At 40.7% G+C, this 27837-nt stretch overlaps 1 protein-coding gene across 1 annotated transcript in view; it reads right to left on the bottom strand.

The window, feature by feature from the left end:
* Positions 1-6000: 6000 nt before the first annotated feature.
* TNRC6C (trinucleotide repeat containing adaptor 6C) overlaps positions 6001-27837 on the bottom strand; it is a 39907-nt gene continuing 18070 nt past the window's right edge. Inside the window, 13 exon segments of the mRNA XM_054083584.1 lie at positions 6001-6737; positions 10025-10164; positions 10890-10960; positions 12328-12522; positions 14857-14973; positions 18090-18233; positions 18381-18572; positions 19695-19862; positions 21557-21788; positions 22102-22185; positions 23505-23627; positions 24102-24248; positions 25484-25657. Coding sequence (XP_053939559.1) covers positions 6377-6737; positions 10025-10164; positions 10890-10960; positions 12328-12522; positions 14857-14973; positions 18090-18233; positions 18381-18572; positions 19695-19862; positions 21557-21788; positions 22102-22185; positions 23505-23627; positions 24102-24248; positions 25484-25657 — 2148 coding nt within the window. The 3' untranslated portion in view covers positions 6001-6376.

Here is a 27837-nt window from a genome sequence, read left to right as displayed (position 1 = left end):
TTTCAAGGCTCTCGTTTCCCTGATCACATTTTTTGAACCAATGTTGAACCATTTGCTGATAGTCCCCCGGCCAAATGCTTAGTTGATATTGCTAGCAGTTTCCATTGCTTTATGTCCCAATCAGAACTCACAGAACAAAATCGCTCAACTTTGCTTTTTCCCCCCACCTTTAATTTGTCAGTATTACATAAAAAAGAATGAACAGTGAAACCAGAACCATTAGCATGAATAAGAGTGCATTTTGTACTTTAAAATGGCAAATACAAGAACACAGTTAAACAAAAGTTGCATCCAAAATAAGCATCACAGTTTACCATCACAAAACCGGCAATTATTTTTGCACCAACCTAACGGTTAACTGGGGACAGGCTACAGGCAACTACCAGGTGCAGGGAGGTTTCTCATCCGAAGTCAGCAGCCTCACAGCTACTTCAAGGCAAGCCACTTTTACTAATAATGATATTTATTGAAAGCAAAGCAATCTTCCCGCTTTTTGTGTTTTATAACATTTTTAATAACCCTGAAATCATGACTGCACCGGGACCACATTTTCATTGGAGAAAATTTACAAGTTTCCAATGCATCTGACAGTAAAAAACAAACACCGGGGGCACGCACAGGACAAAGTGTCATATTCATTTCTAATGAAGCACTTTTCATTATAGAGAACGGTGAGAGCGTGAGGGATTTAAAGTGGTCAACTTGACTGTCTTTGCAGAGGCTGGATTGGCTGTTAGAGGATGGAGTTTGGCAACTTGCAGCAAGCAATAGTTAACCTGAGAGATTGGGTGTATCCGCTGGATGAAGACACCTAGACCCCACTAGAACATGGGCACGTTAGTAGTCCGTCCTCCCTCAGGAAAGCTACAATGTGGATGAGTGTCGAAGGTCCCAAATTCCAAGTGCACGCACTTATTACTGGAAGAGACCCCTTGAGAAAGAGGGGGAATGCGAGAGGACAAAAGTTAGGCTGCTCCCGTAGGCATTAAGGTTTCACGGGTACGTTACTGCCTTTGATGCATTGCAAGGACCTGGGTGAAACAATCCAAGAGACATGCAGGGAGCTAGAATCGTCCTGTGAGGTCCATGGACCATGGTCTTCTTCAAATTCCCGCTAAATATAACATGGAGAATCACAGACATCTACGGAGCTGTCGTTTACCTTGGGGGGTTGCAGGGAACACAGGGTACCCCAGGCATACGTACACTTTACATACAGAGTCTGTTTGAGCTCAACATCTGATTTTTCAGAACTCCCCTTCCCTGAAGCTGGCTATGCAGGACTCGAGAAGAGATTGTACATTCAGCAGCAATACAGGGATGCAACTGGTACAGCTGTCATTTGTACAAAGCATGAACCCACAGACATTTAGCAGCAGTTCATACACAACGCTAGGAGATGATCCTACAGGTCACCATGGCAATCTTTGATCCGGAATCACAGGCATGCTCCACACTATAGCTGCCCATAACCCAAATCCTGAAGGGTTTTTTCAGTTCCATTTCCAGACTCTTCCGATAATTCTGAACATATACAGATATCCATATACATTTTTTCATTAAAATGCTCCTTCACATACACAATCATATATTGAATTATTAAGAACAATAATATATTTCTGGAGCAGAATAGCAAAACACTCTGCTCTACCAGTGCCACCCACAAACTAGACAAGTAACTAAGAAGTTTGACAGTTTCAGACCACTTAGGAAAGAGAAATTCTCTTGGCCTACAGGCACGGGAGCCATGCAGTGAAAGTGCCATGGAGGATACAGTAAATGCAATATACAAAAAAAGACAAATTGTTAAACACGTTCTCTCGTAAGGATTTCAGAGCCATAAGGAGAATCCTTATCCTCAGGAATTATCTTTACAACCTCAGAAATATCAGACAGACTTAAAGCAGAAAAGAGTGTGACGTGAAAGTAAAAACAGCTACACAAACACTAAAAGATTGATTTTGGCCAAAAGCAATGTTTCTTTTAATATACCAGGGTGGGTACTAAGTTTTAAGAGTGCCTCTGATTTACAGAAAGCTGCCTCTGCTAACCCCATGGAAGACAAAAGCTCTCATCAGCTAAAACACAGAATCGTAGAATGGGTTGGAAGGGACCTCAAAGCCCATCCAGTCCCACCCCCTGCCATGGGCAGGGACACCTCCCACTGGATCAGGGGCTCCAAGCCCCATCCAACCTGGCCTTGAACACCTCCAGGGATGGGGCAGCCACCACTAAACATCTGCCTTGGTAATGGCCCGTGATGTCCAAACAAAACCCAGGGACACTGAACAAAGCCCTCCTTGCTGAGGTAAAACTCAACAGAATACAAAAACTAAGCAAAACCAAACAAAACAAACAAGTCAGAGAAAAGAGAAGGCAACACTCTTCTAGGAAGACTGTCATCAGAAACACGAAGAAGAGAAAAACAAAAAAGGACATAGGAGGGGAAGCAGTGAAAAACAGCCCTGGCAGCAGCCATGCAGCTTGGGGCAGTATCCGTAACAGAATTAGAACAAGCTGCAGACTGGATATTTCAGCCATTTAATTAAAAAAGTTTACCCTGCAGTCCAGATCATTCCCAACTGCACCGCACCTGCCAGCAACCTGCAGACTCTCTTGAGCTGCTCAGGCTCCCAGCCCCACTGCGCCGCCGCACAGAGCCACAGACTCATAGAATTATAGAATCAACAAGTTGGAAAGGACCTCTTGGATCGAGTCCAACCATTCCTATCTGCCACTAAACCATGTCCCTGAAACGGCTCCTGGCAGAGCATCCGAGAACCCCAGAGGCAGCCAAGGCTGCGGTCACAGCACAGGGCGAGTCGTACAAGGCTGTGAACTGCTTTCTTAGGAATTCAGCTCTTCATGTTAGTTTTTTTCCTTCTCAAATGAAATTAGCAGAATGAGTTTTACAGCTGGAGAGCTTGGGCCAGAGCTGGTGTAAATCACACTTGCAGTACTGATTCCCTCAGTGCCACCGCCAGGTAAAGAACTGATTTGATGGAGGTGGGAGGAGAACGTAAGCTCACGTGTGGACAATGGAGATGGACCTCCACTGACCTTCTGCCATTTGCCTCCAGTGCCACAGTAATACCTTCCTTAATTTCAAAACCTGAAAACCTCACATTATTTTGTTGTTTCTACCCTATTTTATTTACGGGCTATTTGCTTCCATCATAACATTTAGCAGAACTGGCAATTCAGAGCTAGAACCACCCAGGTCCAGAACTGGGAAGTTGGGCATGGTCTGCCTGGCAGAGCCAGAGAGGGGCCCACAGCCCCAGCCGCCCAATATTCTGTGTTAACAATTCATCTACAGTATTGCTAGAGACACGAATACATGAGAAAAACATCATTCTAATAAAAAATGACAATGACTGCTGTTTCTGCAGCACCTGGGGATGCAATATGGTACAAACAGACGAGAAAGCCATCACCAAGCACAGATCCGCAGTGCGCGACTACACCTACAGGAGCGATTTGCCCGGCTGTACACATGATTCTCACTAACATTAAAAGAGTTAAACTTCTTCCATTAAATCCTCTACCAAATATGACAATATATTTTTTTTTTAGTATCCCTTGCATAAAAGAAAAATACACATTATTTGAACAGCCAAGAAAAAACTGCGATTTATTAAGTTTCAAAGAATCTTCGTACTCTTGAAAGCAACTTTCGGTGCATGTTCTTTAACAATCACATTCTATGAGGAGAATAAACATTAAAAGCCACAATTGTTTCATTTTTAATCTCAGAGTTACAGACATCTTTAATCCAAAAGGAAAGGCAAAACCAAAAATAAAAGCCCCCAAACAAACAACGTCCCCCCCAGCCCCTCAAACAGAAATTTTCATTCCCAAATTTAAAATATCAGTTTTTCTACAACTCAATGCTAAACTTCAGCATGGAAAATTGTACGTAAACACGCACATATACACATACATATTTTATATAAGAGACTGTGTGTGTATATAAAATATCTATGTCGGCAGCGTGCGATGGCAATGAGATGCAATTACTCTGAGGAAGGTTCTTCAGCTAAATACACTACGAAAACTTGAGAAAAAAAACAAGTCTTGAACCCAGTTTGTGCATAGTTCATGATCCTCTATAAAACCAGCTTTTGTTAATTTGCAATCTTGCAGGACCCTTTAAATCTGATAAAACCATTAAAAAGCTAATCTTCCAAAAAAAAAAAAAAAAAAAAACCAAAACAAAAAAAAAAAACACCCAAAAAAAAAACCCCACCAAACCCAAAACCCAAAAATAAAAGTGTAATGCACAAGTTTCCTGATCCAAGCAGGCAGGGAGCACAATGTTCATATAATTTTTAAAACATACTTGAAGTGTATGTTATTCCATTGTCTTTCTTCCTTTCAAAACAATCAAAAACATTGATCTTTTTTTTAAACATAAAGCGATTTTTTTTAATATATAAAGCACTCTTCAAACATCTATTTCTTTTGAGTCCATTATTTGGTAAATATGTAACTGCTACACATTAGATTAGGTATTTTCTTCTTTCTTACTGTCCTTTTTTATTTTATTTTGTTTTTTAATAATATCTTCAGTGCTAGGAGTTGGGTTTTAAAAATACATGAAATGGTGTGGAGTTGCTCCTCGGGAAACCCGGCTTTCCTGAGACATCTTCCACCATGTGCAAGATAGTGATCACAAAGTTTTTCGCCACTTTGACGAAGAGGAGGAAAACAACAACAAAAAATAGTACACAGCAATGGCCAAAGAAAAGAATAATACAACAACACTGTTCAATCCCAGAGCTCTGAAGTAGCATATCTTCATTCTGAAAATAGGTTTCTTTACAATGGAAGTCTTTTTTTTATTATTTCTTTTTTTTTTCTTTTTTTTTTTTTTTAATTCATTTTTTTTTTTTTTTAAAGTTTGAAGGAGAAAAAAAGGTCTGTAAACAGGTGGGAGCCAAACCCCCCGGCTCCTCCAAAAGCAGTCAAAACCTATGTCCAAGTGCTTGTTTCCGTTCCTGCTTGCAAGGGAACTTTCCACTCTTTACAATTATCTATGGCCACAGTTCAACAAGAGTATTTCTTTTGTTTTAAACTTTATATTCCAAATGGAAAAATGGTGCAATACTCCGGTAATAATTTTCTTGCATTAGTCCACAATAAAAAGCCGCTAAAGGTAGATATACATATTATTCTCCAGAGATACACACTGTAATTTTTAAAATGTGATAAGAGTCCTTGAGTAAACATTTACACATGAATTGTCGCCGGCCCCTTCTATCAGTTTCTTTCTTTTTTTTTGTCTTTTTACCAGTATAGGATTAGCTACAAGAAGGGCTGCGGACACTCAGTGCAAAGTTAGAAGCTAATAACAATTAAACATTTGACCAATGAGCAAATAAAAAGCATATACTGAATAAAAGGGGAAAAAAAAAAACCTTCACACATTTAGTTAAACTGCACCTGGGCACACACATACAGGCGCACACGCACACACGCTCACACACAGACACCGGTTCCAACAAAAACATAGTCTGAATTTTAAAAAATGCTTCGAGCCTGTTTTTTGTGTACTGATGCTGACCTGGAAGTGTAATAATTGGACTTAGAAAGTGTTCACATTTTGTTATTGGCCTGCTGGATTCAAGTATTTGCATGTTGATATGTTGGTTGTTTTTTTTTTTTTGTTTTTTTTTGTTTTTTTTTTAAACTTTTTCTCTTTTTGGGATTAAAAAAATGACATGAAAAAGTAATGAAAGAAGGGTAATGTGCATAGGCAGATCCATGGGAGTAGTGGACACAGCTAGCCCGCCCCTGCCCTCCCGCCCCCCCTCAACCTGTACAGGCAAGAGTTACCGTTCCAATTCATTACTTTTCTGTACCAATGGTAAATATCACACTTCACCCTTTCTGATTATTGGGTCCGCCTCTGGTAATGTGCATAATAGTCACAGGCTCATTTAAATAGGCTTTCATCCCCCCCCCCCCCCCCCCCCCCCCCCACCCCCCGCCCCCCAGTTGATAAAATAACCCTTTCCAGCCCAAATTCTGAAAAGTGCCCTTCATGATAGACCTATTCTAAGCAGCTTTTATACTTTGTTTTGAAAATCACCATACAAACGTAAAAAGACGACATAAAACAAAAAGCCATGACAAAAATAAAACCTGTCATTAGCACGTGACACTGACCAAGAGTAGCCCATACTGTTTCAGGAACAGTTCACAAGGACTATGCAGGTTCATACTCAATATCGGACAGAGGTACTAACAAGGGCTGCCAGTCTGATCTGTTAAAGCTGGATTCTTCATCAAGCCCGGGACTGGAAAGGGTTATGGTTTTTATTTTTTCCTTTAGTGCTGATGATTGTTATTTCCGTTTTGTTTCTCTTGTTTCCTAGATGGACTCTCCACTGAGAAGATCACCCGGAAGAAGAGTATTCAAAGGTGTCGGGCTGCCGATGACTCTGCCGTCGTCGGCGCTGGGGGGTCCCCAAAGGCTGCTGGAGTACTGAGGCACCCCCCCCCACAACAGGTCGCTGCTGCCCTTGCCCCCCAGGCACGGAGGGTTCCAGTGGCCGGCGTCGGTGCGCACCAGGCCGTGCGAGCTGCTCGAGGAGCCCAGGCGAGTCTGGTTGGTTCCAGTGTTGGACTGCCAGCTGGAGGTGGGCGGCAGCGGCTGGCCTTGTGCTAAGAAACGGTTGACTTCCTCTTCCCCAGCAAACTCGGCCAGGATGGTAGTGTTTCCTAGGACACACCTGGGGACAAAAACGAAACGGGCAGTGACATGAAACAGGGACGCAAAGGGCACATTTGGAAGTATTTGAGATAGATATAAATCCATGTTCCCCCAAGCTGAATTTGAGATGAAGATTTACACCACATCCGCTCACTTTTAGCAATCTCAGTCTCTTGAACAAAGCCTTCTCCGTCCTCTTTTTGTTCACCTTCCTACATCCATGATGTCCCTGCCCATGGAACTGGATGACCTTTAAGGTCCCTTCTAACCCGAAGCATTCTAGGACTCCATGCAAACAGACAAAGCCATGTGTGCGGGTACTGCTGTTAACACACATCATGGGAGGACGTACTCTGTTCAGGACTAAAGACACAACTGTGCCAGCATTATCAGTAACAAATGATGCCAACAGTGACAAATTTATTGTAATGCATTTCAAAATCTATTCTCCTCACATTAATTTGTGAACATATTCTAGTATTTAAATCCTGCCACAGATTCAACCATATGTTGTACATTTTAAAATCGACCAACCAGGAAAAGAAGTGTCTTTCTTTTTTCTCTTTGTTTTTTTTTTAATCTGCCAGACACATGAGCAGAATAAAATTCAGACACTTTGCACCCCAGGATGTCTAAAGCCATCACGCTCGAGGGCAACTTTTTCAATACAGCAAAAGCTGATTCTGAGTCTGTGCTCAAGCTCTTGAAGACAGGGCCCGCCTTCCCCACTTTTACTTTTGCAGAAATGTTGTGGCTTTTACTATTTCTGAGCTCTGGGCAGTGGGACCTGCAGTAATTAAGTCACTTTGCTTTACTAAAAAGATAAGATACCAAATATAGATCCAGCAATGCATTACATAATGTAGCAAAGCAAACTCCAGACCATGAGGTTTGCAATCCCTACTCTCAGAAGACTTGAGAGCCCTGGAAAGATTAGAGAAATCTTTTTTCAGATATAATGTACAAGTATGGTTTCATACCTTTATCCTTATCTTATCCCATCACAATCTTTAATGTTACCTCTTCAATATATACTTCAAGTCTTCTGTGTTTAATACTTATTCCCACTTTTACTCAAAGATACATCTGAAACCCAGACTGTTGGGAACACATTCCCGACTTCTATACTTTGAAAATTGATTTGTACTTCCATGCAACTCACCACTTATCCTGCAAAGTTGAAGGTTTTGTCTTTCTTCATTTTCTGTTTCCTGAAACCTCACCTTCCTTCAGTAGTATGTTTAAAATCATTTCCCTTGTATATATTTGACAAGAAGAATTGCATGACTAATGCAATGGATGCAGAATTCTTCCAAGAACCTATCTTTACCTTTTCTTCTAGGATTTATTTTGCCACCTTTTTTTTAAAGAAGAATGGAAGATAAACCTCCCTGGCCTGCTGAAACCTCAGGTTCTCTGTATGAGTTCAGCCTCACCATCGCGTGGCGGGTAACTCTGATCATACATGTTAATAACTCTGCTTTCACTGGAACACAAACGCGCCTGTACCGGCTTTCACCCCTCACCACCTGCCGCAGCCTCTGGTTTGGAAGCCGTCAATGAGCTGGGTTTGTGCAAACGTTCCTTGCTGAAAATCACAGAATCATGGAACGGTTTGGGTTAGAAAGGACCTCAAAGCCCCTCCAGTTCCACCCCTGCCATGGGCAGGGACACCTCCCACTGGATCCCGTTGCTCCAAGCCCCATCCAACCTGGCCTGGAACCCCTCCAGGGATGGGGCAGCCACCACTGCTCTGAGCAACCTGGGCCAGGGCCTCCCCACCCTCACAGCAAAACATTTCTTCCCAAGATCTCATCTAAATCTTCCCTAAATTTCCCTTAAGAAATTCTACCTTTCCTAAATACATAAGTGAAGAGAAGCAAACCCAATCTCTGAGAGCTAAGCATTCTTCATAAAAATTTCATTTTCAAAAAGTAATTAAACACTGCTGCTCCTGATTTACATAGCAAAAAACCTGCACACAACCAGAGATGCAGAGTGTGATCAAGTTGTTCTCAGCCCAGATCAGATGGAATCTGAGACTGTTGGCTCTGTGATGTATTTTCCAGTGACGAACTCCAGGTAAACATTTATCTGTGAAACAGATAGCGGCTGCTATCTCTGGGAACTCTAATACTGTCCCTCCGGATTCCATAAGCCCCAGTGTATTTTGACGTTGTCATCCTGCCACCAAAACAAACACACATAGAGCTCAACCCTTTTCATTCAGAAAGCTCTGTCCTGTCCTTGCCAGCAGTGTAACCATAGTTACGCCACAACCTATTAAAAAAAATTAAATGGAGGCCTTCCAGGTCACTGATAACATATGGACATTGCCATGGATGTACTTAAAATAAGCACTTATCTCTAAGCTCACAGGATACTTTTGCCTTCAGCATTATTTCTTTTACCTGGTGCCTACATCTAAACTAAGATGGGTCAATTTCTTATCTCCAATATTTCTGAATGCTGCTTTGTAATACTTAATTCAGGAATGATCAACGGTTTAAAAAGCAAAAGTCATTAATATGATTATTATTACTCCAGTTTCTCTTAATCAGGTTCATAATGGGAAAGTAGTCGCAATTGTACATATGCAGTAACCACTGCTCCTAAATTTCTAGGTCCAGGGAGGGTAATCAGCCAGTACAGCTGGTTCCAAATTATATTTCTGCTACAATCAGTATTTTTCATTATACTCATGCTATAACCTGTTGATAAAGAAAATTGCTTTCCCACCCTAGGCACCTAAGTATTCTTTAGAAACATCAGTCTCTATATTCTTAATCCTCCCCCCAAATCACTGATTCTCCAGCTCTTGCATAGTGTGCCAATTAGTCCAATGGATCTTAGAACACCTAAAAAGCACATTTTGCTGTCACACATTTCTTTTCATTTCTTTTCTAACTTCTTTAAAAGCAGTGGCCACATTCATTATTTATCATAGTTTTGTCCCTCTGTTGTTCTCTAAAGCTAAAACCTTGTCTTGTGGTCTCTCTGAGGTTCCTTTGGAGATCTTACCACATCTCACCAACTCCTTTTAGCCTTGTAGGTGACAAAACCCTACTGAGCACGATTAACAGTGAATATCTACTATGAAGTTTTGTAATGACTACTGCAATTCAGTAGTATATACACGAGTACGTAGCCCCCAATTTTTTTTCTTTCCCTCTCATTACATAATTTCAAATATCAGGTTAAACTAATGAGCTACCAGTTCTGAGTCCTAGCAAATAAATGCCAAAGAAAATAATTTCTGACATAAAACTGGCTTCGTAAGAAAGGAAAGTGAGAGCAGAAACATACATATGCAGAGACTTCTGGGCCTTGGCTGCTTCTTCCTTGGAACTGTATCGGACCACAGCATTCCCTTGTGTCAGGTTCAAGTGGAATGTTATTAGAGGGCCATGTTGCAAACACAGTGTCCGCAGTGTGGAACCATCAATCTGATCAGAGGGAAGCAGGGAAAAGGTTAGCTGTGATTCTGTGACCTTACTTTAAATGCTTGTTAACTCAACAAGTTTTAAAAGCTAAAGAACAAGTACTGGAGAAAGAAAGAAGATTTTCTTCCAAAAGAAGAATCTAATTAGACTCATCATTGTCTTCATTGAGGGAGACATCCTGTCTTTTTAAGACTTCCCTGTAGTCCAGTGCACAAAATTTCCCAATTTAGCTATACAAATTACATTTATCAATAGAAGTCTGCAGAAGTCCAGAAATAAGTTAAAGGAAAACCACAGCGTTCATAAGCATAACTAATTTTCCCCAACATTAATTCGTATGTCTACATTCAAAGCTTTGTGTCTTATGTTTTCCCTTCCACACTGTGTGGAAGACTAGACGACTTGACAGACTTAGAAGAAGAATGAAAAAAAAAAGACAATAGGAAAAGCAGATTTTATATCTCTCTATCTGCTTTAAAACGTTCACCTCCAATCTTACACATACACAAACGGTGCACCCTGAATGAATAACGACAGTCTTAGTCACATGTGATTTGATAGCACTTTGAAAACTTAAATTTCCTGTAGAACAAGAACAGTTGTAATAAATGCAGAATAATTATCTCCCCTTCAAATGAACAAAATGACTGAGGTTGATAAAATGACGTTCTCATCTCTTAAATGCGACAAGTCTGTTTTCATAACTAGGTGTGTGCAATACTAGTCACCTGGGGTGTGAGGTTGCGAAGAACCAGCCAGCTGCTTGTTCTCCCCGAGCTGTCAGTACTCCACGCAGAACCTACAATGAAAATTCCACAACAAAACACTTTATCATGCTGTGAAGAGCATATTACAAGAAGAACACTTATCTGGAATCACAACATACTAGTGAGCTTTACTGCTACTGAAAACAAATCCTACAGCAGTTTTCTCACATCTTGACTTCTTGTTTTCTTTGGAATGAAAGGTTGCTGAACCTGCTTTTGTTACGTTTAAAAGATCTGCGGCATTTTTCACATTCCCACAATAAGTATCAGAAAACTAGCGGGTGCGAGTATGACACTGCAACTGTATCTCCAGGTGACACTAGAATGAATCTGGAGAACACATTCTAAAAGCAGTTCAGATGTCCAAGCTCAGATTGCTGCTTGGTATTAAGGATTTTTATAGCACAGCAGCATTCTGCTCTCTTGCCAGTGATAGATTAAGGTATATGACTTATTCAAAACAGGTCCTTCCTCATTGACAATGTTCTGGTTCAAGATAAAAGGACACAGCCAACAAAACCCGCTTTTCCAACTCCAGCCTGGTGTTTTACAGTGAGAAACTCTACCACCCTGATATTTGTAAGTGGCATTTGAGAAACTGCAGTACTCCTGCAGTGACATGTGTGACCACACTGAGGCTCCAGAGAGAAACTTGGCACCAGCAGTATCTCCTCACCAGGTGGGGTCTTGGTGAAGAAAAGAGATACAGAATAAATGGCAAGAAAAGGAAGGATTATTTAATTCTCAATTTAGTGAAAGTAGATTAATAAAATAGTCAGCTTCATAAAACAGGTATAATACTTTTCAAGCTGACAATACTTCACAAACAAACATGAGATATACACTTAGATAGCCAGATCCACAGTTTCTCAGATTTGTATGTAAGCAAAATAATAACATCTGGAAAACAAAAGAGCCTGCATGAAAAAATTAAGACATTCCCAGGGGACCCTGCAATACCATTAGGTCCAAAATGCTTTACACCCATGCTCTGAAAATGTGCTCATATTAAATTCCATGGGCTGATTCACATCTTGAAGCCTCTGGGGCAGTCTCAGATCACACCACAAAACAGGAAAGATGTTTGAAAGACACATTTGGAAACTAAGGAAATGGAACAAAAAAAATCCTAGTTGGAGTGAAATTATTTGGAACTCCTATGTAATATTACTAATGTGATCACCTGAAAGATGGCAGCTTCATTTGCATCTTATCCCAGCTAAAATAAGCAGATACACGCTTAATCTCCAGAACAGACACACTCTACTTGTATTAAACCAAGTTTCTGGAGCTGCAGGGCGCTTTGCTATCATGACATAAAATAACAGCAGTAGAATAAAAGCAAACAATGAGAAGAAGGCAGTGCTGTGGTGTTACAACACAGAGAAATCAAGAGTACCAGAGGAGTAGGAGCTGGTCCAGCCCAGGGGACTGGCACCCCATGTAGACGATGGCTTGGTGTTGGTTAAGCCTGGAGGCGGTCTCGTAGGAGCAGTAGTGTTTCTGGGTACCTTCCATAGTTCATGGGACAGAGAGGCTTGCGTGTGAGAGATTGGGCCAGAGGACCACGTAGACTTGATGTCTGACAGTTTACCTGCAATAGAAAAGTATACATTTATGAATTTTAAGTTAGCAACAACTGTTAAACCAAGGAGGATGGGTAACCATCAAGCTTCTGCATTAACTATATTCTTCCAAATTTCAGGAGAGAAAAGAATAGCATTCTGTATCATTCAGTGATAAATCCTACATTTTTCAAACCTGCTTATGCTAGTATTTATATTTGCAAAGAATTTTGTATGTAGTGCATCTCACAACACCTGCTGCACACACAGTTCCAATTCTAAAATCTCTAGATTATTTTTTTTTTGCTTGCTCTTGAAAAACGATACATGAAAAAGAACAGAAAAGGGACTTAGGTATTTGAAATCTAATTTCATCAAATGATAATGAAACACTTCAAGATTGTCCTTCTCAAAGGTTTAATAGAACTGAACCACTTTTTCTTACACAACTCATTTTATCTAATATAAAGTAACCCGTATATCCATATGTTCTTCTGATACATTATTAAAACTCCAAAGATCAAACACCAACAAAAACTGTATTTCTGAATATCCAGAGTAACGGGTACTCTTTTTTTCCAAATGTCTTCGAGAAAAATGAAGTCTTCAGAAGATCAGAACATATCGTAACTTGTCAATCTGTAACTTTTTACTGCTCAGTTTATTTCCCTCATCAGTTTTTAAACTGTCTTACTGTTGTTCCTGCCAAATCAGAGTTTTATAAAACAATACAAAACCCAAGAATAACAGATACCATTTAGCATTCACAGTGGCAGACAAAAGTGATTCAAATTACAGATAACCAAACAAATCCCTTTACTCGCCTTTAGAGTCACACATCCCTGCCTTTCTTCCACACACTACCACTTGTGAAATTAGAGTAAAATTTCCTTGTCCCAGTACAGTCCCATCGTTATACGCACGAGCAGTGTGTGTTTGACTGGCAGAGACTGAAATGGTCACATTGCTCTACCTTCTGCCAGAGCAAATAATCCTGTGGTTATGCTGCCTTGATGCTCTAACGTTGATTGCAGACAGTATGAAAATACTTGGTCTGACAAAGCCTAAGACGCAAAACCTTCTGAATTATTTTAAAACAAGATTTGAACTGGCAGATTAAGCTTATACTGAATCAGTGCTTTGCATCAGGTAGCTGCTGAGGGGGTTTTATTAGTTCTAAAGCCAAACTCACCAGTCACCAGATCACAGGCCCAATTATATTACACAAATACTCCCCAAATTGCCTGTCTTGATATCATTTAACACAGTGATTTTATAATGAATCATAACAATTTAAGTGAAAGGGCAACTGCTCTCCCATCTTCTTGCAAACTGTAGCAAGGAAAATAATTTGACAATGATGATGAAGACATTAACAACGGTAAAATAGTGGAAGGGAGAAAGTCTAAGTTTTTGAACTGGGAGCAGCTCAGCCTGTGATACAGCACATGATACGTGCACATCACCATAGATTAAATGTTGCTATGTCACTATGTCTCATGGGGTTAACACAAAGATTGGATGACATAGCAAGAAAATAAAAAGCAAATAAAGCAGAAAAGCATGGCAGATAAAAGGAAAGCAAGCCATCCCTTTCTTTTCCTTTCACTGGCATAAAACATCCCAACCTCTTTCTAGTTTGCACTCTGCAATGTGAGCCGGAGGCTGCAGCTTCCTTTCCCCAAAGGAGCCGAGGGTTTTGGTTGATCAGATACACAAATGCCAATATGATCCATACAACAACCCCAACACATTTTTATAATGGGACAAACTGAATATTTAGGTGGCTGGTTGGTCAACAAGGTTTCCGTGATTAGCTCCAGAATTTATAGCTCATGAAAATGAATGGGATAATTATCTAGACCACCTCTAAGATCAGCCATAAAGTGATGCGTAAGGTTTTGGATTGACTACTAAAAGACGTTTAAGAGCCCCAGCTCCAGAGCTGTGCAGGGCACCTCCCTGATGCACTATTAAACCTTTCCTGAGCTGAAGACAGGTCACTTTTAGCAGTGAGTTTATTAACAAAAATTTAATATTGGCTCTTACTGGAAGGGTCCGGTAAGGGTGTTTCTACTGAGGTCCTAGACAATATTTCTCCTCAAAGGGGCAACAGCAATAGTCATTAAGAGATCTCAATGCCAATGCTGAGTGACAGCATGTGGCACCAAGTTGAACCAATACATTTTTCCTTAGCACAATTCCAGGCATACCATCCAATGCTCACCACTGCAGAGCTGCCAGGAGAGCTGCCTGTAGAACAGTATTAAAAAATCTGCTTCTCTGATAACTGGGAAAGCACTCTCTAGGGCCTTTTCTCAGAATGCAGAAGGATGCGAAAGTAGAAAGGCCGTTTTTCGTACCTGCAATGCTAGGTGCGGATGCAATGCTGCTGAAAGAGCTACTGTAGCCGGAGGCACTAAGCGGCCAGGCACTCGATGAAGGCAGCGTGGCATTCTGAGATGATGTTGGGGATGACCCTGCAGAACCAGCAGAGAAGCAACTAAGAAAGATGGGCATAATGATGTTTGGTGTGACATAAGCAAATCTATTATGTGCAAATACAAACCATGCAACGCATTCTCCTTAATCAGCCTGGTCTCTCAAATCTAGGAATGAAATGTTACAGAAAGCATGATAAAATGAAGCAGAAGTCTTTAGAAGGAAAGGAAAGGAAAGAAAAGGAAAAGGAAAAGGAAAAGGAAAAGGAAAAGGAAAAGGAAAAGGAAAAGGAAAAGGAAGGAAAGGGAAGGAGAAAGGGAAAGGGAAAGGGAAAGGGAAAGGGAAAAGGAAAAGAAAGGAAAGGAAAGGAAAAGGAAAAGGAAAAGGAAAGGAAAGGAAAGGAAAGGAAAGGAAAGGAAAGGAAAGGAAAGGAAAGGAAAGGAAAGGAAAGGAAAGGAAAGGAAAGGAAAGGAAAGGAAAGGAAAGGAAAGGAAAGGAAAGGAAAGGAAAAGGAAAAGGAAAAGGAAAAGGAAAAGGAAAAGGAAAAGGAAAAGGAAAAGGAAAGAAAAGAAAAGAAAAGAAAAGAAAAGAAAAGAAAAGAAAAGAAAAGAAAACTCGCACAGTAGCAAACATACTAGTGCCTGTGCAGACAATAAATTCTACATTTCCCTGAAAGATACGTGACTCTCAAAAAAAATGGTGTTTGACTGTTTAGTCTCAAGGAACCGGCTGCAGTTGTAAAGGTGCTCTGCCAGCTCACTCAATGGCAACTGTAGATGAGCATAGACGTATGTGATAAACTAACATCACTGATTTGCCCTCTATTACCAGGGGTAAGCCCTTCTACATCCTAATGCCCACAAACATTTCTAGATTTTTGCAGACTTTCTATAAAGCAAGGATATATTTTAGCAATCTTTTTTCAAACTGATAACACTGAACGAAATAGCCTGAAACCCTCTTGGTAAATCATTCACAATCTGAGGAGCTCTCTAAGCACACATACAATTTCCTTACTGGCAGCAAATGAAAGAAACTGAACATAAACTAAAATACCTTCATTATAAAGACCAGAAGAGCTGGAAGTATTCTCTCTAGCCACCAACAAAATTGAGTGCATCCTAGGTGACTATACATAGATGGACTGTGATTTTAAAAACACATTTAACTGACTAGTGAGAATAAGTGAGTTCTTTGGAAAAGAGCACTGTACTGAGGTACAAGGGAGGAATTAAAAGGACAATCTCAGTCCTCAGAGGCCACATTTTCAACTGGAACAGCAACTAACCAAACTTTACCTTATCCAGACTCACTGTGCTCCACAGGGACACACCAATACAGACATCAGTCTCAAGCAGAATAACCCTCTCTATCAAGGCCTTCTCTGTAATAATCTATTCCTCAGGCAGGAGTGAGGGAAATACATCGGACTGAAAGGTCCCTGTGCCTGCAGAGCTGAACTATTCCTGATTCTGCGTGGCTAAGAACTGCAACTCATAGTAGCTGACTGTGCAAAGTTTCAGTAGCAAACAGGGTAAACCAAAAATTAACCTAAAAGCTTAGGCTTAGTCTGTTTCTAAGTGTAAAGCACAAGGACAGTACCCGCCACAGTCTAGCCCTCAGAGATCAGCTCTGTTAATACAATCTCTGTACTTCAAGCTGCAGTACTCAAGGACAGTCTTTCTGGTAGCCGGTCATGAAAGCTCCAGTCTCACATGGAGAGGTATTGAAAATAACAGGTAATTTTACCCAGAGGCAAACATTCAGCAGCTGCATTCTTTACTAAAATGATATTACTAAAAAGCTAAAAAGGTAACAAGGAAAGGAAGCACACATGGACCCCAACAGTCACTGCTTTTCAGATGGTTTTTGGCTCCTGAGGGTCTGTTTACTTCTGAAAAGATCATCTACACTGAACCTCTCTAAGAAGCATCATTATTTCTTCATTCCACAGACAGATTATGCACCAACAGAGCTAATGTATGCTTCCCTTCTGTAAAGAAGTGAGACCTGTGGTGGGTATCACCTCACTTACAGGTACAGCTCCGTAGGGCCAGCCCTTCGGCCCGAAGGTAGTATTTCCTGGTTGCACCACACGTGAACTGTCACTGAATTATGTCTTCATATCTTTCCTTTTATAACTTCAAACCATCCAGGTTGCCTGCCCCTTGAAGTATATTTGGGTCACTAAAAGTTAATTCAACATTACACGTGCATAGAGATACTTCATGTTTCAGCTTAAAAAAAAGATTGCTTTCTGGTAAGAGACACTTAAAACCTTACTTACCTCTGCCTCCCTTCCCTCACGTTCACCTGAGTTAACAAGCCCAGAATGGGAACCCTGTTTCTAGACAGTTCTGATTCACAGTCTACACAGATATCACAGATGTAACTACAAGAACAAAATCCACATTTTTAATCCTGGAAGGTCCTCCCTGACACCTTGATTATCCTATTCCTGTGCCTACCAGAGCACTCTAGTAGACTGCATATAACTTGCCCATTTTGGCAAGCTGGTCACAAGTTAAGCAAGCCACCTTTCCCTTAATCCACCTTCAGTAAATCTAGTCAAGAAGCAGCACCATCCCAAGAGTTTACTGTTGTACGAAATACCCTTTTAATTCTGGATTAAGCACTGTCAAGGCAAAAGGAATGGAAATGGCACTGGGAAACACTAGTTTACTAGTCAATTCCCTATTCTTAGTTTTCTTTGATGGTCTTGGGGATAAAGCAGCTCTACTTTGTTTTGCTGATTGATCTAACAAAGCTACAATTAATTAGCGTGACAGAAGCCTGCTGCCTCAGCAACAACTGCGAGACCTGTGTATTGTGTCTTTAGAGTGTTTCACAAAGTGTATATAAGAGGTTGGTCAGTATGGAGAGTGAAATATCGTTCAAAACCAAGTGTTACGGGTTACAGAAACTTCCAGTGACCACATTCACAGTGGTCATCTCCAATACAAAAATACTGACATTCCCATGGAAACCCAGAAACTTCTTAGTCCCATATTTACATCAGGTATTTCAGGATTTTCAGTGAAAGTTCAGAGCAGAAGCGTTATGATAACAGATTAGGATTACATGCAAATTAAACTACATCTGTCATTTGTGGAAAGAAAGTATGCACAGATGTGAAAGTAATTTGCGTGTTTACCTCCACTCTTGAGAAGATAGCGATTAACATCCTGTATTGTGGTGTTTATGGTAGGCCCAGTTGGAACACTTCCAGGAGTAACATCGGGGTCATTTTCAGGATCAATATTCTGCAGGCCTTTCCATGGCACTCCTGGATGAAACTCTGTTTCAAATATAATAAAAAGAAGAGTATATGAAGTCACAATCCTCCAAAGTTCCTGCATACCGGAAGGCATGAAGGTTCAATAAATAAAACCAACAGTACATTTAAAGGACTTCAGCTGAACACGAACGCTTTGCATTTTGTTACCTGGTGGCCAGTTTATGCTGGAGCCATTGGAAATCTTATCACTATCGGTTTTGGCACGTGACCAGCTGTGAGGAACAGCTACAGGCGGACTGGCGGGCGATTCACTGTTCTGAATCAGATCATACCGGCCGTAAGAGTCATCAATGGAGGACTTTCCTGGAGGACCAATACTTAAACCTCCAGGTACAGCACCTGCAATGAATGAAATGGAAAGGCTTTGTTTATGAGTGGGACTGATTTGGGGTATGGCATTTCATCAGTCCTTATATTTTTATATTATTTTATTTTTTCTTTCTGATCACAAAGTTAAAAAAGAAAATTAAAATAGAAACACAGTAAGCAAGGCTTAACAGCCCCTGAAGCCTTGCAAGGTATGGCAGCTGCCGGTACATTGCTGGTACAATGTAGGCATTCAAGTTGAAGAAATCTGCACTGCATTACTGCCAAAAAAGAGACTAAGTAATTCAAATCATTACACTGATGGTACACAGGAATCTGGTGAGACCACCACACGCTACGAACCGTTACTGTAGGCAAGCCCTCTTCTCACCCTCCTCTAGGTACTAACTGCTGATAGGATGAATGATTTGAAATGGCTGTTCTCATGCTCCTACAAACTATCAAACAACAATTTGACATAAGACGTACAGCTATTCACAGAATAAAAACCTATCGTATTCATGCTGCTCATAATAAAATCCAGGTTACAATAAAGTTAGCGGAGCACGGTGTTCTAACAGAATAAATGTGGGACAGGAAATGAAGGAATCAACGACTCAGGATACCAGAGGCGTTAGGTACAAAGGTGTTTTAACAGATTAGCAATCCCTTCTGGAAAGGTATGAAGCCTGTCCTCCCAGTTCACAGGGTGGATAATTGTGTACTCCATCACGCTTTTGTATGGGACTGGCTGTGAAGGGTTGATGATGTTGGAAAAACCGTGGGAGAAAGCCAACATAAAGTGTTTTGGATTGAGGGTATGCAGATGTGGATTAAGGGGAAGATTGTGGGACTTCCACTGCCAACACTAATGGCTTCCTGTACTTGAACTCCATGAGCAACAATATTCAGCAAATGAAAAAAATCATTCCTACACTGCATGTAGGCAGTGATAGCTGCAAGAACCTCAGTGCATTGGTGAGTGTGAATGAAGAAATCATCTTAAAACCACCATGGTCTCAAAGGGCTATCCGTACCAACCATTTATGAGCACTTACTGAAAACAGTAACATGAGGAAAGAACGACAATTGCAATACGCTGCAGGTCTCAAAAAGGCCAGACTGACACAGGGATTAAACACAACACAAGCATACCGTGCTTGCTGGAGTTCTGGTCAAGTGAAGAAGCAGCACTAGACAGATTATCCATTGAGTTGGGGTGTGTCCACTGAGGAAGGCGAGACTGGGACTGAGAAGTGTCCTTCACTGACAAACCACCAGTAATGTCCATGTTATTTACATTCATGTTCGGGTTCAGTCCAGCTAAGGTGAAACAAGCCATTAGACAGCCATAACAAATGGGAGGATTAAAAGATGTGTCTAAAATTCCAGCTAAAGGAACTATTAAACACTGATTTTCAGACATCTGTATATATGTGTAGTCACTTACTACGCACATTCTAAACCTGCCGTCAAGAACTTTTCCTTTCATGGGAACACTGCCGTGAATTCAGAAAATGTTAAAACTCTGCTAAAAGGTAAAAAAAAAAATATGTAAGGATAATATTTGGAACCTGTCACTATTTCTGCTTGCAGACTCTTCACTTGTCTCAGAAAAGGCAACGTGGAAGAATGCATGGGAACTCTACATTTGAACCAGTTAAGAATTTGCAGCATTCCATTGCTAAGCCAAACTATTCCTCCAGTCTCACCGCACTCCCCCTGATGTCTGCTGGTTTGTTTTACTACCAACATTTTAGAAATCCCAATCAACCAACTAATGGATAGATCATACAAACACGAATGCTATTCATCAGAGCAGGCATTGTATACACAGAACAAAACCACTCAGACTATATTTAGGGAATAATTCTGACACTCTTCTGTGACACAAATCTGAGTATTTTTTGATATACAATCCTCAATGTCAGTATATCACAGGAAGCTGAGATACGGTAACAACCTCTTAGACTTAGGCCTTTAATTCATGAATTCTTTTGCCTCCTGATGCTCCCTGCTGTACCAGCTCACCACAGCAGCCAGAAGTGCCTCCTTAACTGCTGCATGGGAGATAAAGCTTGGCAATTCTATTGCACACAGCATAAAGAGAGTCACAGGGAGATTAAATTAATTCCTTTATGTTATAAATGAAGCCGGTAGCATACATCAAACAACTACAGGAAACAGGTCTGAAAGGTTGATCTGTTCACCCTGTCTAAAGGCTGAAACGATTATTTTGACATCAATCACATCTGGCAGAGCTATGTCTAACCTACCACAAAGTGACAGTGAAGATGATCTCAGAAACTTCCCAGATAATTTATTCCAGTACTCTGCTAAAAGCAAATAAGCGATCCTTAATGTTTAACTAGATCTCCTTTCAGACAGCAAAAGTTTGCTACCTCTTGCACGCCACATGCCGGAAAACTTCTTTGAAGCTATCTTTTACATTTCTGAAGATTCCTGCCTGTCTCTTAAGTCTTCTCTTTAGATTGAAGTGAGCACAGGATTTCATTTTTCCTTAGCAGTCATGTTTTAGAAACATCTAATCATTTGCACAATACACTTTCTGCATTCCTTCAAACTGATCTATTTCTTTCTTGAAACACACTAAAACTGATGCCTTACCAGTGCTGATTAGAGTGGAAAGATGACTTTGCATCACTTTAAGATGATATTCCTGTTTATCCATATGACACTCGTGCATTTTACAACATGATGCTGTTAATATATATTTAGTTCATAAATAGCAACATACGTAGATAGTTAATTAAGCAAATCTTCTGTTCTGATATTTGCAGGCAGAGCACAAATGAGCAAATACAGCCTCCCTGAAGAGCTACCAGATGGGCACGTTGCACCATGATCTTGTTGAGGCATTTCAACGTTATTTAATAAACACATCTTTTGTATTTCTGTATTTATTATATTGTGCAGCAAAATATTTGAATGCTTAAATAATGAAATGACTCCCTCTGTCTTTTGCACATAAAACTGTTTTAACAAAGGACACTTACCAAGAGGGTAAGGAGCAAAGGTGTTCGGTGAAGACTGTTGCTCTTTGGTCTGCAGGTCAGGAAGGCCGGGAGCCTGGGGATGGGGTGAAAAGCTATCCATGGCTGATTTGCCTGCAGAGGGGTGCAAAGATAGATGTGGAGGGGGAGGCTGCTGCTTCATCAGCAGGGCCTGGGCCAGCTGGCGCTGGTGCTGCTGGATCTGCTGCTGCATGTTATTGATTGTACGTGCAACCTGGAGAGACAGAGAATCAATAAGTGCTCAGTTGAACAAAAAGACATCAGAATTCTTGTGCCTTTCTCTACAGTGAAATAAGACAATAGATCTCTTTACAAATAACAAATAAAACCTGGCTGTATTAAAGGTTGACGAGCTTTCCTCCAATCACTGAATAGTGCGAAACAGCTTTATTTCTCCAATACTCTTTCCTTTTCAATACTATGTCCCTGTTTCTAAGGATGCTTCTGCTGCTCAGGTATAATACAGCACAATCTCATTAAGCTATTGAAACCAAACTCTACTGGTAAGGCTTAACTGGCAAACCTACTTGCTGCTCCTGTTGTCTCATGGGTCCGGAAACGTTACGCTGAGCCTGTAACATCTGCTGCTGGATTTGTAAACGTTGGTACGCCTACAGGACAGAAACAGAGGTCAGAGGTCCAAGCATACACAATAAGCCCAACGAGCTTGCCTGAACTGCTCTTGTATGTTATAGAATAGAAATGACAGAAACATCAGGGTTTAGTGAAAGCGGTCAATGAAGCAAAAGTAACAATCCTGTTACAAACATATTTGATACTACATTTTTTAAGTGTTTGTTTGTTTTAAACCAAACGCATCAATTAAAAAAATAATGATTAATTTTGTGAGCAATAATGGTGATTAAAGATAGAAACCTTTTTTTTCCCTGAGAAAAATGTAGCACAAAGCAAAAATTAAAATAGAAGTTTATAATATGCAAAGAGGATAAATAACAATAGTTATTTTTGGTTTGGCCATTTTGAATTCTGAAAACACTGTATTTAATCGGTTGTGCTACTTTAGTCCAGAAAAATTCCAAAATTTTCATGTAGTTAACTGGGTGGTGATGTTTGGGTTTTATGCAAGCTGTTTATCTGAAACATGTGAATTTGATGTCCAAAGAACCTCTGCACAGATATTTTTCAAGCAGCAAGGTACTGTTTGATTATTACCACAGCACGAGATCAACACTGCGGTCCTCACAACTAGGAAGCATAACCAGGAATGAACAATAATACCAAACACTGTCCCTGATAAGGGTTTGTTTAACACATTAAGATCAGCAACTAAGCTAGTTTGTTATCATCGATTTTACACTTAATCCTAGCAAATGCTGACTTCCTGTTAGCAGTACCTATTTTTAAAATAAGACTGAGTTAATTATTTTCATATACACATGCAGAAAATTTGCAGCAAATATAGCACAATTACCCAAGTTTTCAAAACCAAGTAGTTCTTATATACATAACATTAATTATAGGAAATTTACCATACACATTATTATTTAGTGAGGCAACTGAAGGAAGTTCTCCAGGTAACTCAGGTGACCAGCACTGCTGAGATTTCTCTCTCATTATGCTGTGACCCAAATCCCCAGTTGGTCACTCAGCTGCGTACGTTGGCAGATAATACACAGATTAGCGCTGTTTGAGAACATACGATGTTACTCATACCAGTAAGAAGACAACTGACTTTTTAGTTCCACTAATCAGCTGAAAAGAATAATTATTCCACAAATGACTATTTATAAAGCCTGAGGCAAACACCATATTTTTATTTCTTTAAAAAGAAATTCTACCAAAGAAATCAGCATCTGATTGTTTTAAAGATCTGTCATGTCCATTTAAAACTTTAGCGAGACATTCTCTTATTTTATCTTCATGCCTTCAATTCTGATTTAGAGCTTATTTGCCATGTCTTTTAACTTACCAGCTGCAGCTGATAGAGCTGGTTCAACATCGTCATATGCTGAGGATTATTAATTGGCGAGGTTAACTGTGCAGGGCTGAGACCAATGTTTTTTGCTGCAAACTGCAAAAGCTGTGCTTGAACCTAAAAAAGAGCAGTGTGAGCAGTGTATTAAACGTTGTGCATTTACTTTTAACACTGGCAACTGCATAAGCCATTAATATGAATCACAAGACATCAGCTGGAAAATATTACTATTACGAGAAGTAGTTACTATGAATGACCAAAAAATTAAGAGGCTCTAATACAAATCTTAATAACTGCACTCAAGCATCCATTTATAGGCAAAGAGCTGAGAACAAACTCCTCGGCTCTCTAGAAATGCTGCTGTCTGCAAACAGGAACACAAGAATGTGCCCACAAAGGTAACAGACAGAATACAGACGCGAGTACCCCTAACCCGTGTAACACGCTTACTGGCTGGTTCAATAAATGAACACAGACACATCCAGTAGCTGCAAAGCCTCGGGAGCATGACCACATGCACATGGAGAGGAGAGTGCATATGGGAGAGTTCCAGGGAAAGGGAAAACTCATGAGTGGAAAGTGTTGCCTAACCTGAGGGGATAGAAACTGAGGCACTTGAGCACGAAGACTAGGCTGGGATGAATTAAGAGGTTGCACTGGCGGTTGCTGCGGCTGTTGCATGGTCCTGGCTTGTGCTGCTCCGCTATTGCCAAACATACCCAGATTGCCACTTGGTATCTACAGCGGGACGAAAAAGCCATTGGCACTTAAAGACATCACTCAACACGTAACCTGGAGTTACTTATGTGTGCAGTCTTCATCCTCAGAGATTATGACAGGCACGGATAAAGAAACCAGCACATAAAGACTGTATTGACAATCGGGTTTAGGATCAGGCATGGCAAAGATCACCACGTGTGCAACATCCTGAACCTCCAAAACTTTGTACACATGCCTGAACAAAAAGGCACCTGAAGTTGAAATCACTTTTATAAGGATGCATAACCCTAGAGGGTCACAAGATGAACAATGAGAAGTATTCGCCAAAAGTGTTTGCATTTGTGTAACAAGGGATAGGAGAATGGAGTCATTCAACTCTCAGCATCCGAATCCCAGGTTCTATACTTAGTCAGTTTACAAAGCTACTGAAAATAGACAGGCTATTTGTGCGGTCTCCTCTACTGAAAGATACGCTTAAGGGGTTGCAAGTGCCGGGCAAGTTTTGCCTTCAGAAAATTAACTTGAAAAGAATGTACGTAACAAAAGCCACCATAGAATGACTGTATAGAGAGGTTTTCTGTGTTCTTAGTTCTTATCATTGCTGAAACTTCACTCTATATGGCAAATATAACCCTTCCATAACCAAAAGCAGTTCATGATCTCTCAGTCTCGTGGTGTTTACCGATCTTCCCCCTCCATCTCCTTTCCTTTTCAGCACGTTCTACCCAGGGGCCAAAGCATCCCTCTTGTCACAACGCTCCATTTGACCAGAGGTGCTAGAAGTGCAGTTTCTTTCTTGGCACCTGTCAAAGCTATGAGCTGTCCTGACACTTACAGCAGGAATAAAAAAGCTCCCATCACTTCCCTCCCATCTCATCACTGAATAATTGCACCAGCCAGGAAAGATGAATTAGAGCGACGTCTCTGCTTTAGAGTCTGCGACAATTCACAACGCCTCAAAAGAGAAACCTCATATCAATCGAGGCAGAGCTGTACCAGGGTTCACTGGTGTAAATCCATAACACTACAGTCTCTCCTCAATGGATATGTGTAATTAGCAGGCTAACTACAATTAAGCAGTTGTTTTATGTCCTATAATGTGAAACATTTACACAGCAGGTAGTTTCTTCACTGATATTTCACGTGAACAAAGATGTTGCACGCACTTTCAGTTTAAATAACTGTTTCCCTTGGGGAAGCGATGAGTCCAAGAGAGATGAAATTTAACTTGGCATCTCCCCCAGCAGCCTTACCTGTCTAGAAGAATTCAAGTTTTGCATGCCCAGCCCTGAGGCAATCCCACCCAGGGTCTGATTAGGGAGTGCACTGTTTGAAAGGGGGAGCTTCAGGCTTGGTGAAGGCAAAAATGGTGAAGTAGTGGGCTCTTCCACTAGGCCGCCATCCTGATTGGAGAAAGAAAGGGTGAGCTGTGTGCGGTGCCCAGGAGCAGAGAGCACACAAAACAGTGTCCATGGAAATATAGAAGGGCATGGATGAAGAAAAATAGTTTTAAAAAAAAGATATGAGTAACAGGAATGAAAAGCATGGAGTGAAGGGAGAAGAGAGAGAGAAAGAGGATTAAGGTACTGTTTTTTTTTTTTTACTTTGTTACACTTAATCCACAAATGTACAATCACCCCTAACCACCTCTCCAGAAGGAAAGGAGGGATTCTAGCAATCGATCGCAGAGCTATCATGCGGCCATCTCCTCCTCCCCCTTTAGATTTTGTCCTCTCTCCTGTATCAGATCGAAGGGTGGAAAGGGAAGAGACCCAGCACATCTCAGGGAAGTGTCTGTGAGTTTGTTAAGCTCTCAGCAGGGGAGCACAGTCACATGACACATCACTTGTGCTAACCCAGAACTTAGGGAAGGCCAGATCAACTTCTCTGACAACAGTCTGTGTTTGGTCCCACATCATAGCTCTGCTCTTAAAAAAGCATTTTTGCGTTAATCCCCTTTCCTGACTGAGACACAGGAGTCCTTTAATATTCACATAGCACTGAGTTATTAATACCCACTATGAAACACTACACTCTAATGCTCACAATGAACACCAAAATACTTAAAACCAATAATGATAATGTTATCTGCACAGCCTCCCTAGGAAAGACACTGCGAACCTGAACATCCCCCAGGAGGAGGCAGATTTTAGCAAGACACAAGGAGTCCCCTCTGATGACCGGGCTAAAAGGAACCATGGCTGAACATGGCTACAATACACAGACAGCAGCCCTCACGGGGGGCAAACAACAAGTCAGAAAAAAAAAATAAATCATAGAATTCCCAAACAGGTAGATATCTAGCTAGTATTACAGTGGGGTACCAAATTCTATCTCAAACTGTGCTTTGATGTCTGGGAAGCCTGCGGCAAAAGCATGATCAAATAACACTGTGTACAAAGTAGAGCTCCAAAAACAGCCAGAGTGAAAAATATTTAATTTGCAATGTGCCAGACTGGTGTTTTTCAGAGAATATATTCATTGAAAAGAAAGGCTTTTAAATAGGTGAAGAGCTAGATTATTTCAACCAATAAATTCAATGCCCCAGAAGACAGCGAGAAACTGATAAACCTCCTTTGTTAAAAAAAGCAGCCCAGTCTGCTCTCCAGATACCCAAACAAATGACCTAATGCAGCAAGCATGCTCAGTAAATTTTATGTGCTAAGTTAATCCTGAAAAATGCATTTTCAACAGCTCTCCTTTGATGCGAAGAAAAAGTTTCTTCCCTATCAGCACAGTGACACTTGACATGCTATCTGACTGTCCTGAGGGGGACACTGACATTTTCTAATGATATCCCCAAGGCCTTTCAGCTCAAGATATTTTACATTCTACTGGACATCAGTCACACTCCACAAACAACTGCAGCTTGCATGACAGTAACAGGTTCAAGGATTCCTCTCCTTAGATCACAGACATGTGTTTACAATTCTACCCTTCCCCCTTTAAAAGTGAAAATCATTTCAAGCTTTCCTGCGTGCTCTCCTTCAGATGCCACTGTTTCCTACGTGTACAGACCTACTGACCATGAAAGACCAAACGCAATACTGCCCCAATTTATTCAAGGATTTTCTCAATGACATGATTTTTTCTCATTTGGGAAGCAGGCAGTGCCAGGGACAGTGCATGACAAGCCACACTGGAGGTTCAGGCATCTAATTTCCAGAGGAGGCAGACTCTTGCTGCAAGGCCACCTTGATGAGTGTTTGTTCCATGGCTGAAGTGCAGCAAACACGTCTTGTAACAAGTTTAAAACACATCCCTTGCATTCACTTCGTTCTATGTTTTTAATTTGAACTCAATGTAAGGTGCCAACTGTGCCACACAAATCCATGTTCTGTAAGTGGAGCTGAAATCAATTCATTTCACATGAAGTATGAAGCCAGTCAACATGAAGTACTCCTCAGCCATTCTCAACCTCGACTAGGTAATACCTTTACTGCTGGCAACAGTTTGTGATCCATTATTTTGCAGGATTTTTATGTAATAATTGTTTCCTGAAGAATAATCTTTTCTACCCAGCCTTTCCTCTTCAGTGGTTCTCTTAGAAATTTATGTTACGTTTCTCCCTCAGGCTAATTAATTAAATAAATCCCCTACATATGAA

The sequence above is a fragment of the Cuculus canorus genome, chromosome 18 (genome assembly GCF_017976375.1).
Source record: "Cuculus canorus isolate bCucCan1 chromosome 18, bCucCan1.pri, whole genome shotgun sequence".
Classification (NCBI taxonomy): Eukaryota; Metazoa; Chordata; class Aves; order Cuculiformes; family Cuculidae; genus Cuculus; species Cuculus canorus.
Note: the sequence above shows the minus strand (reverse complement) of the source record. Positions and strands in the feature narration are given on the sequence as shown.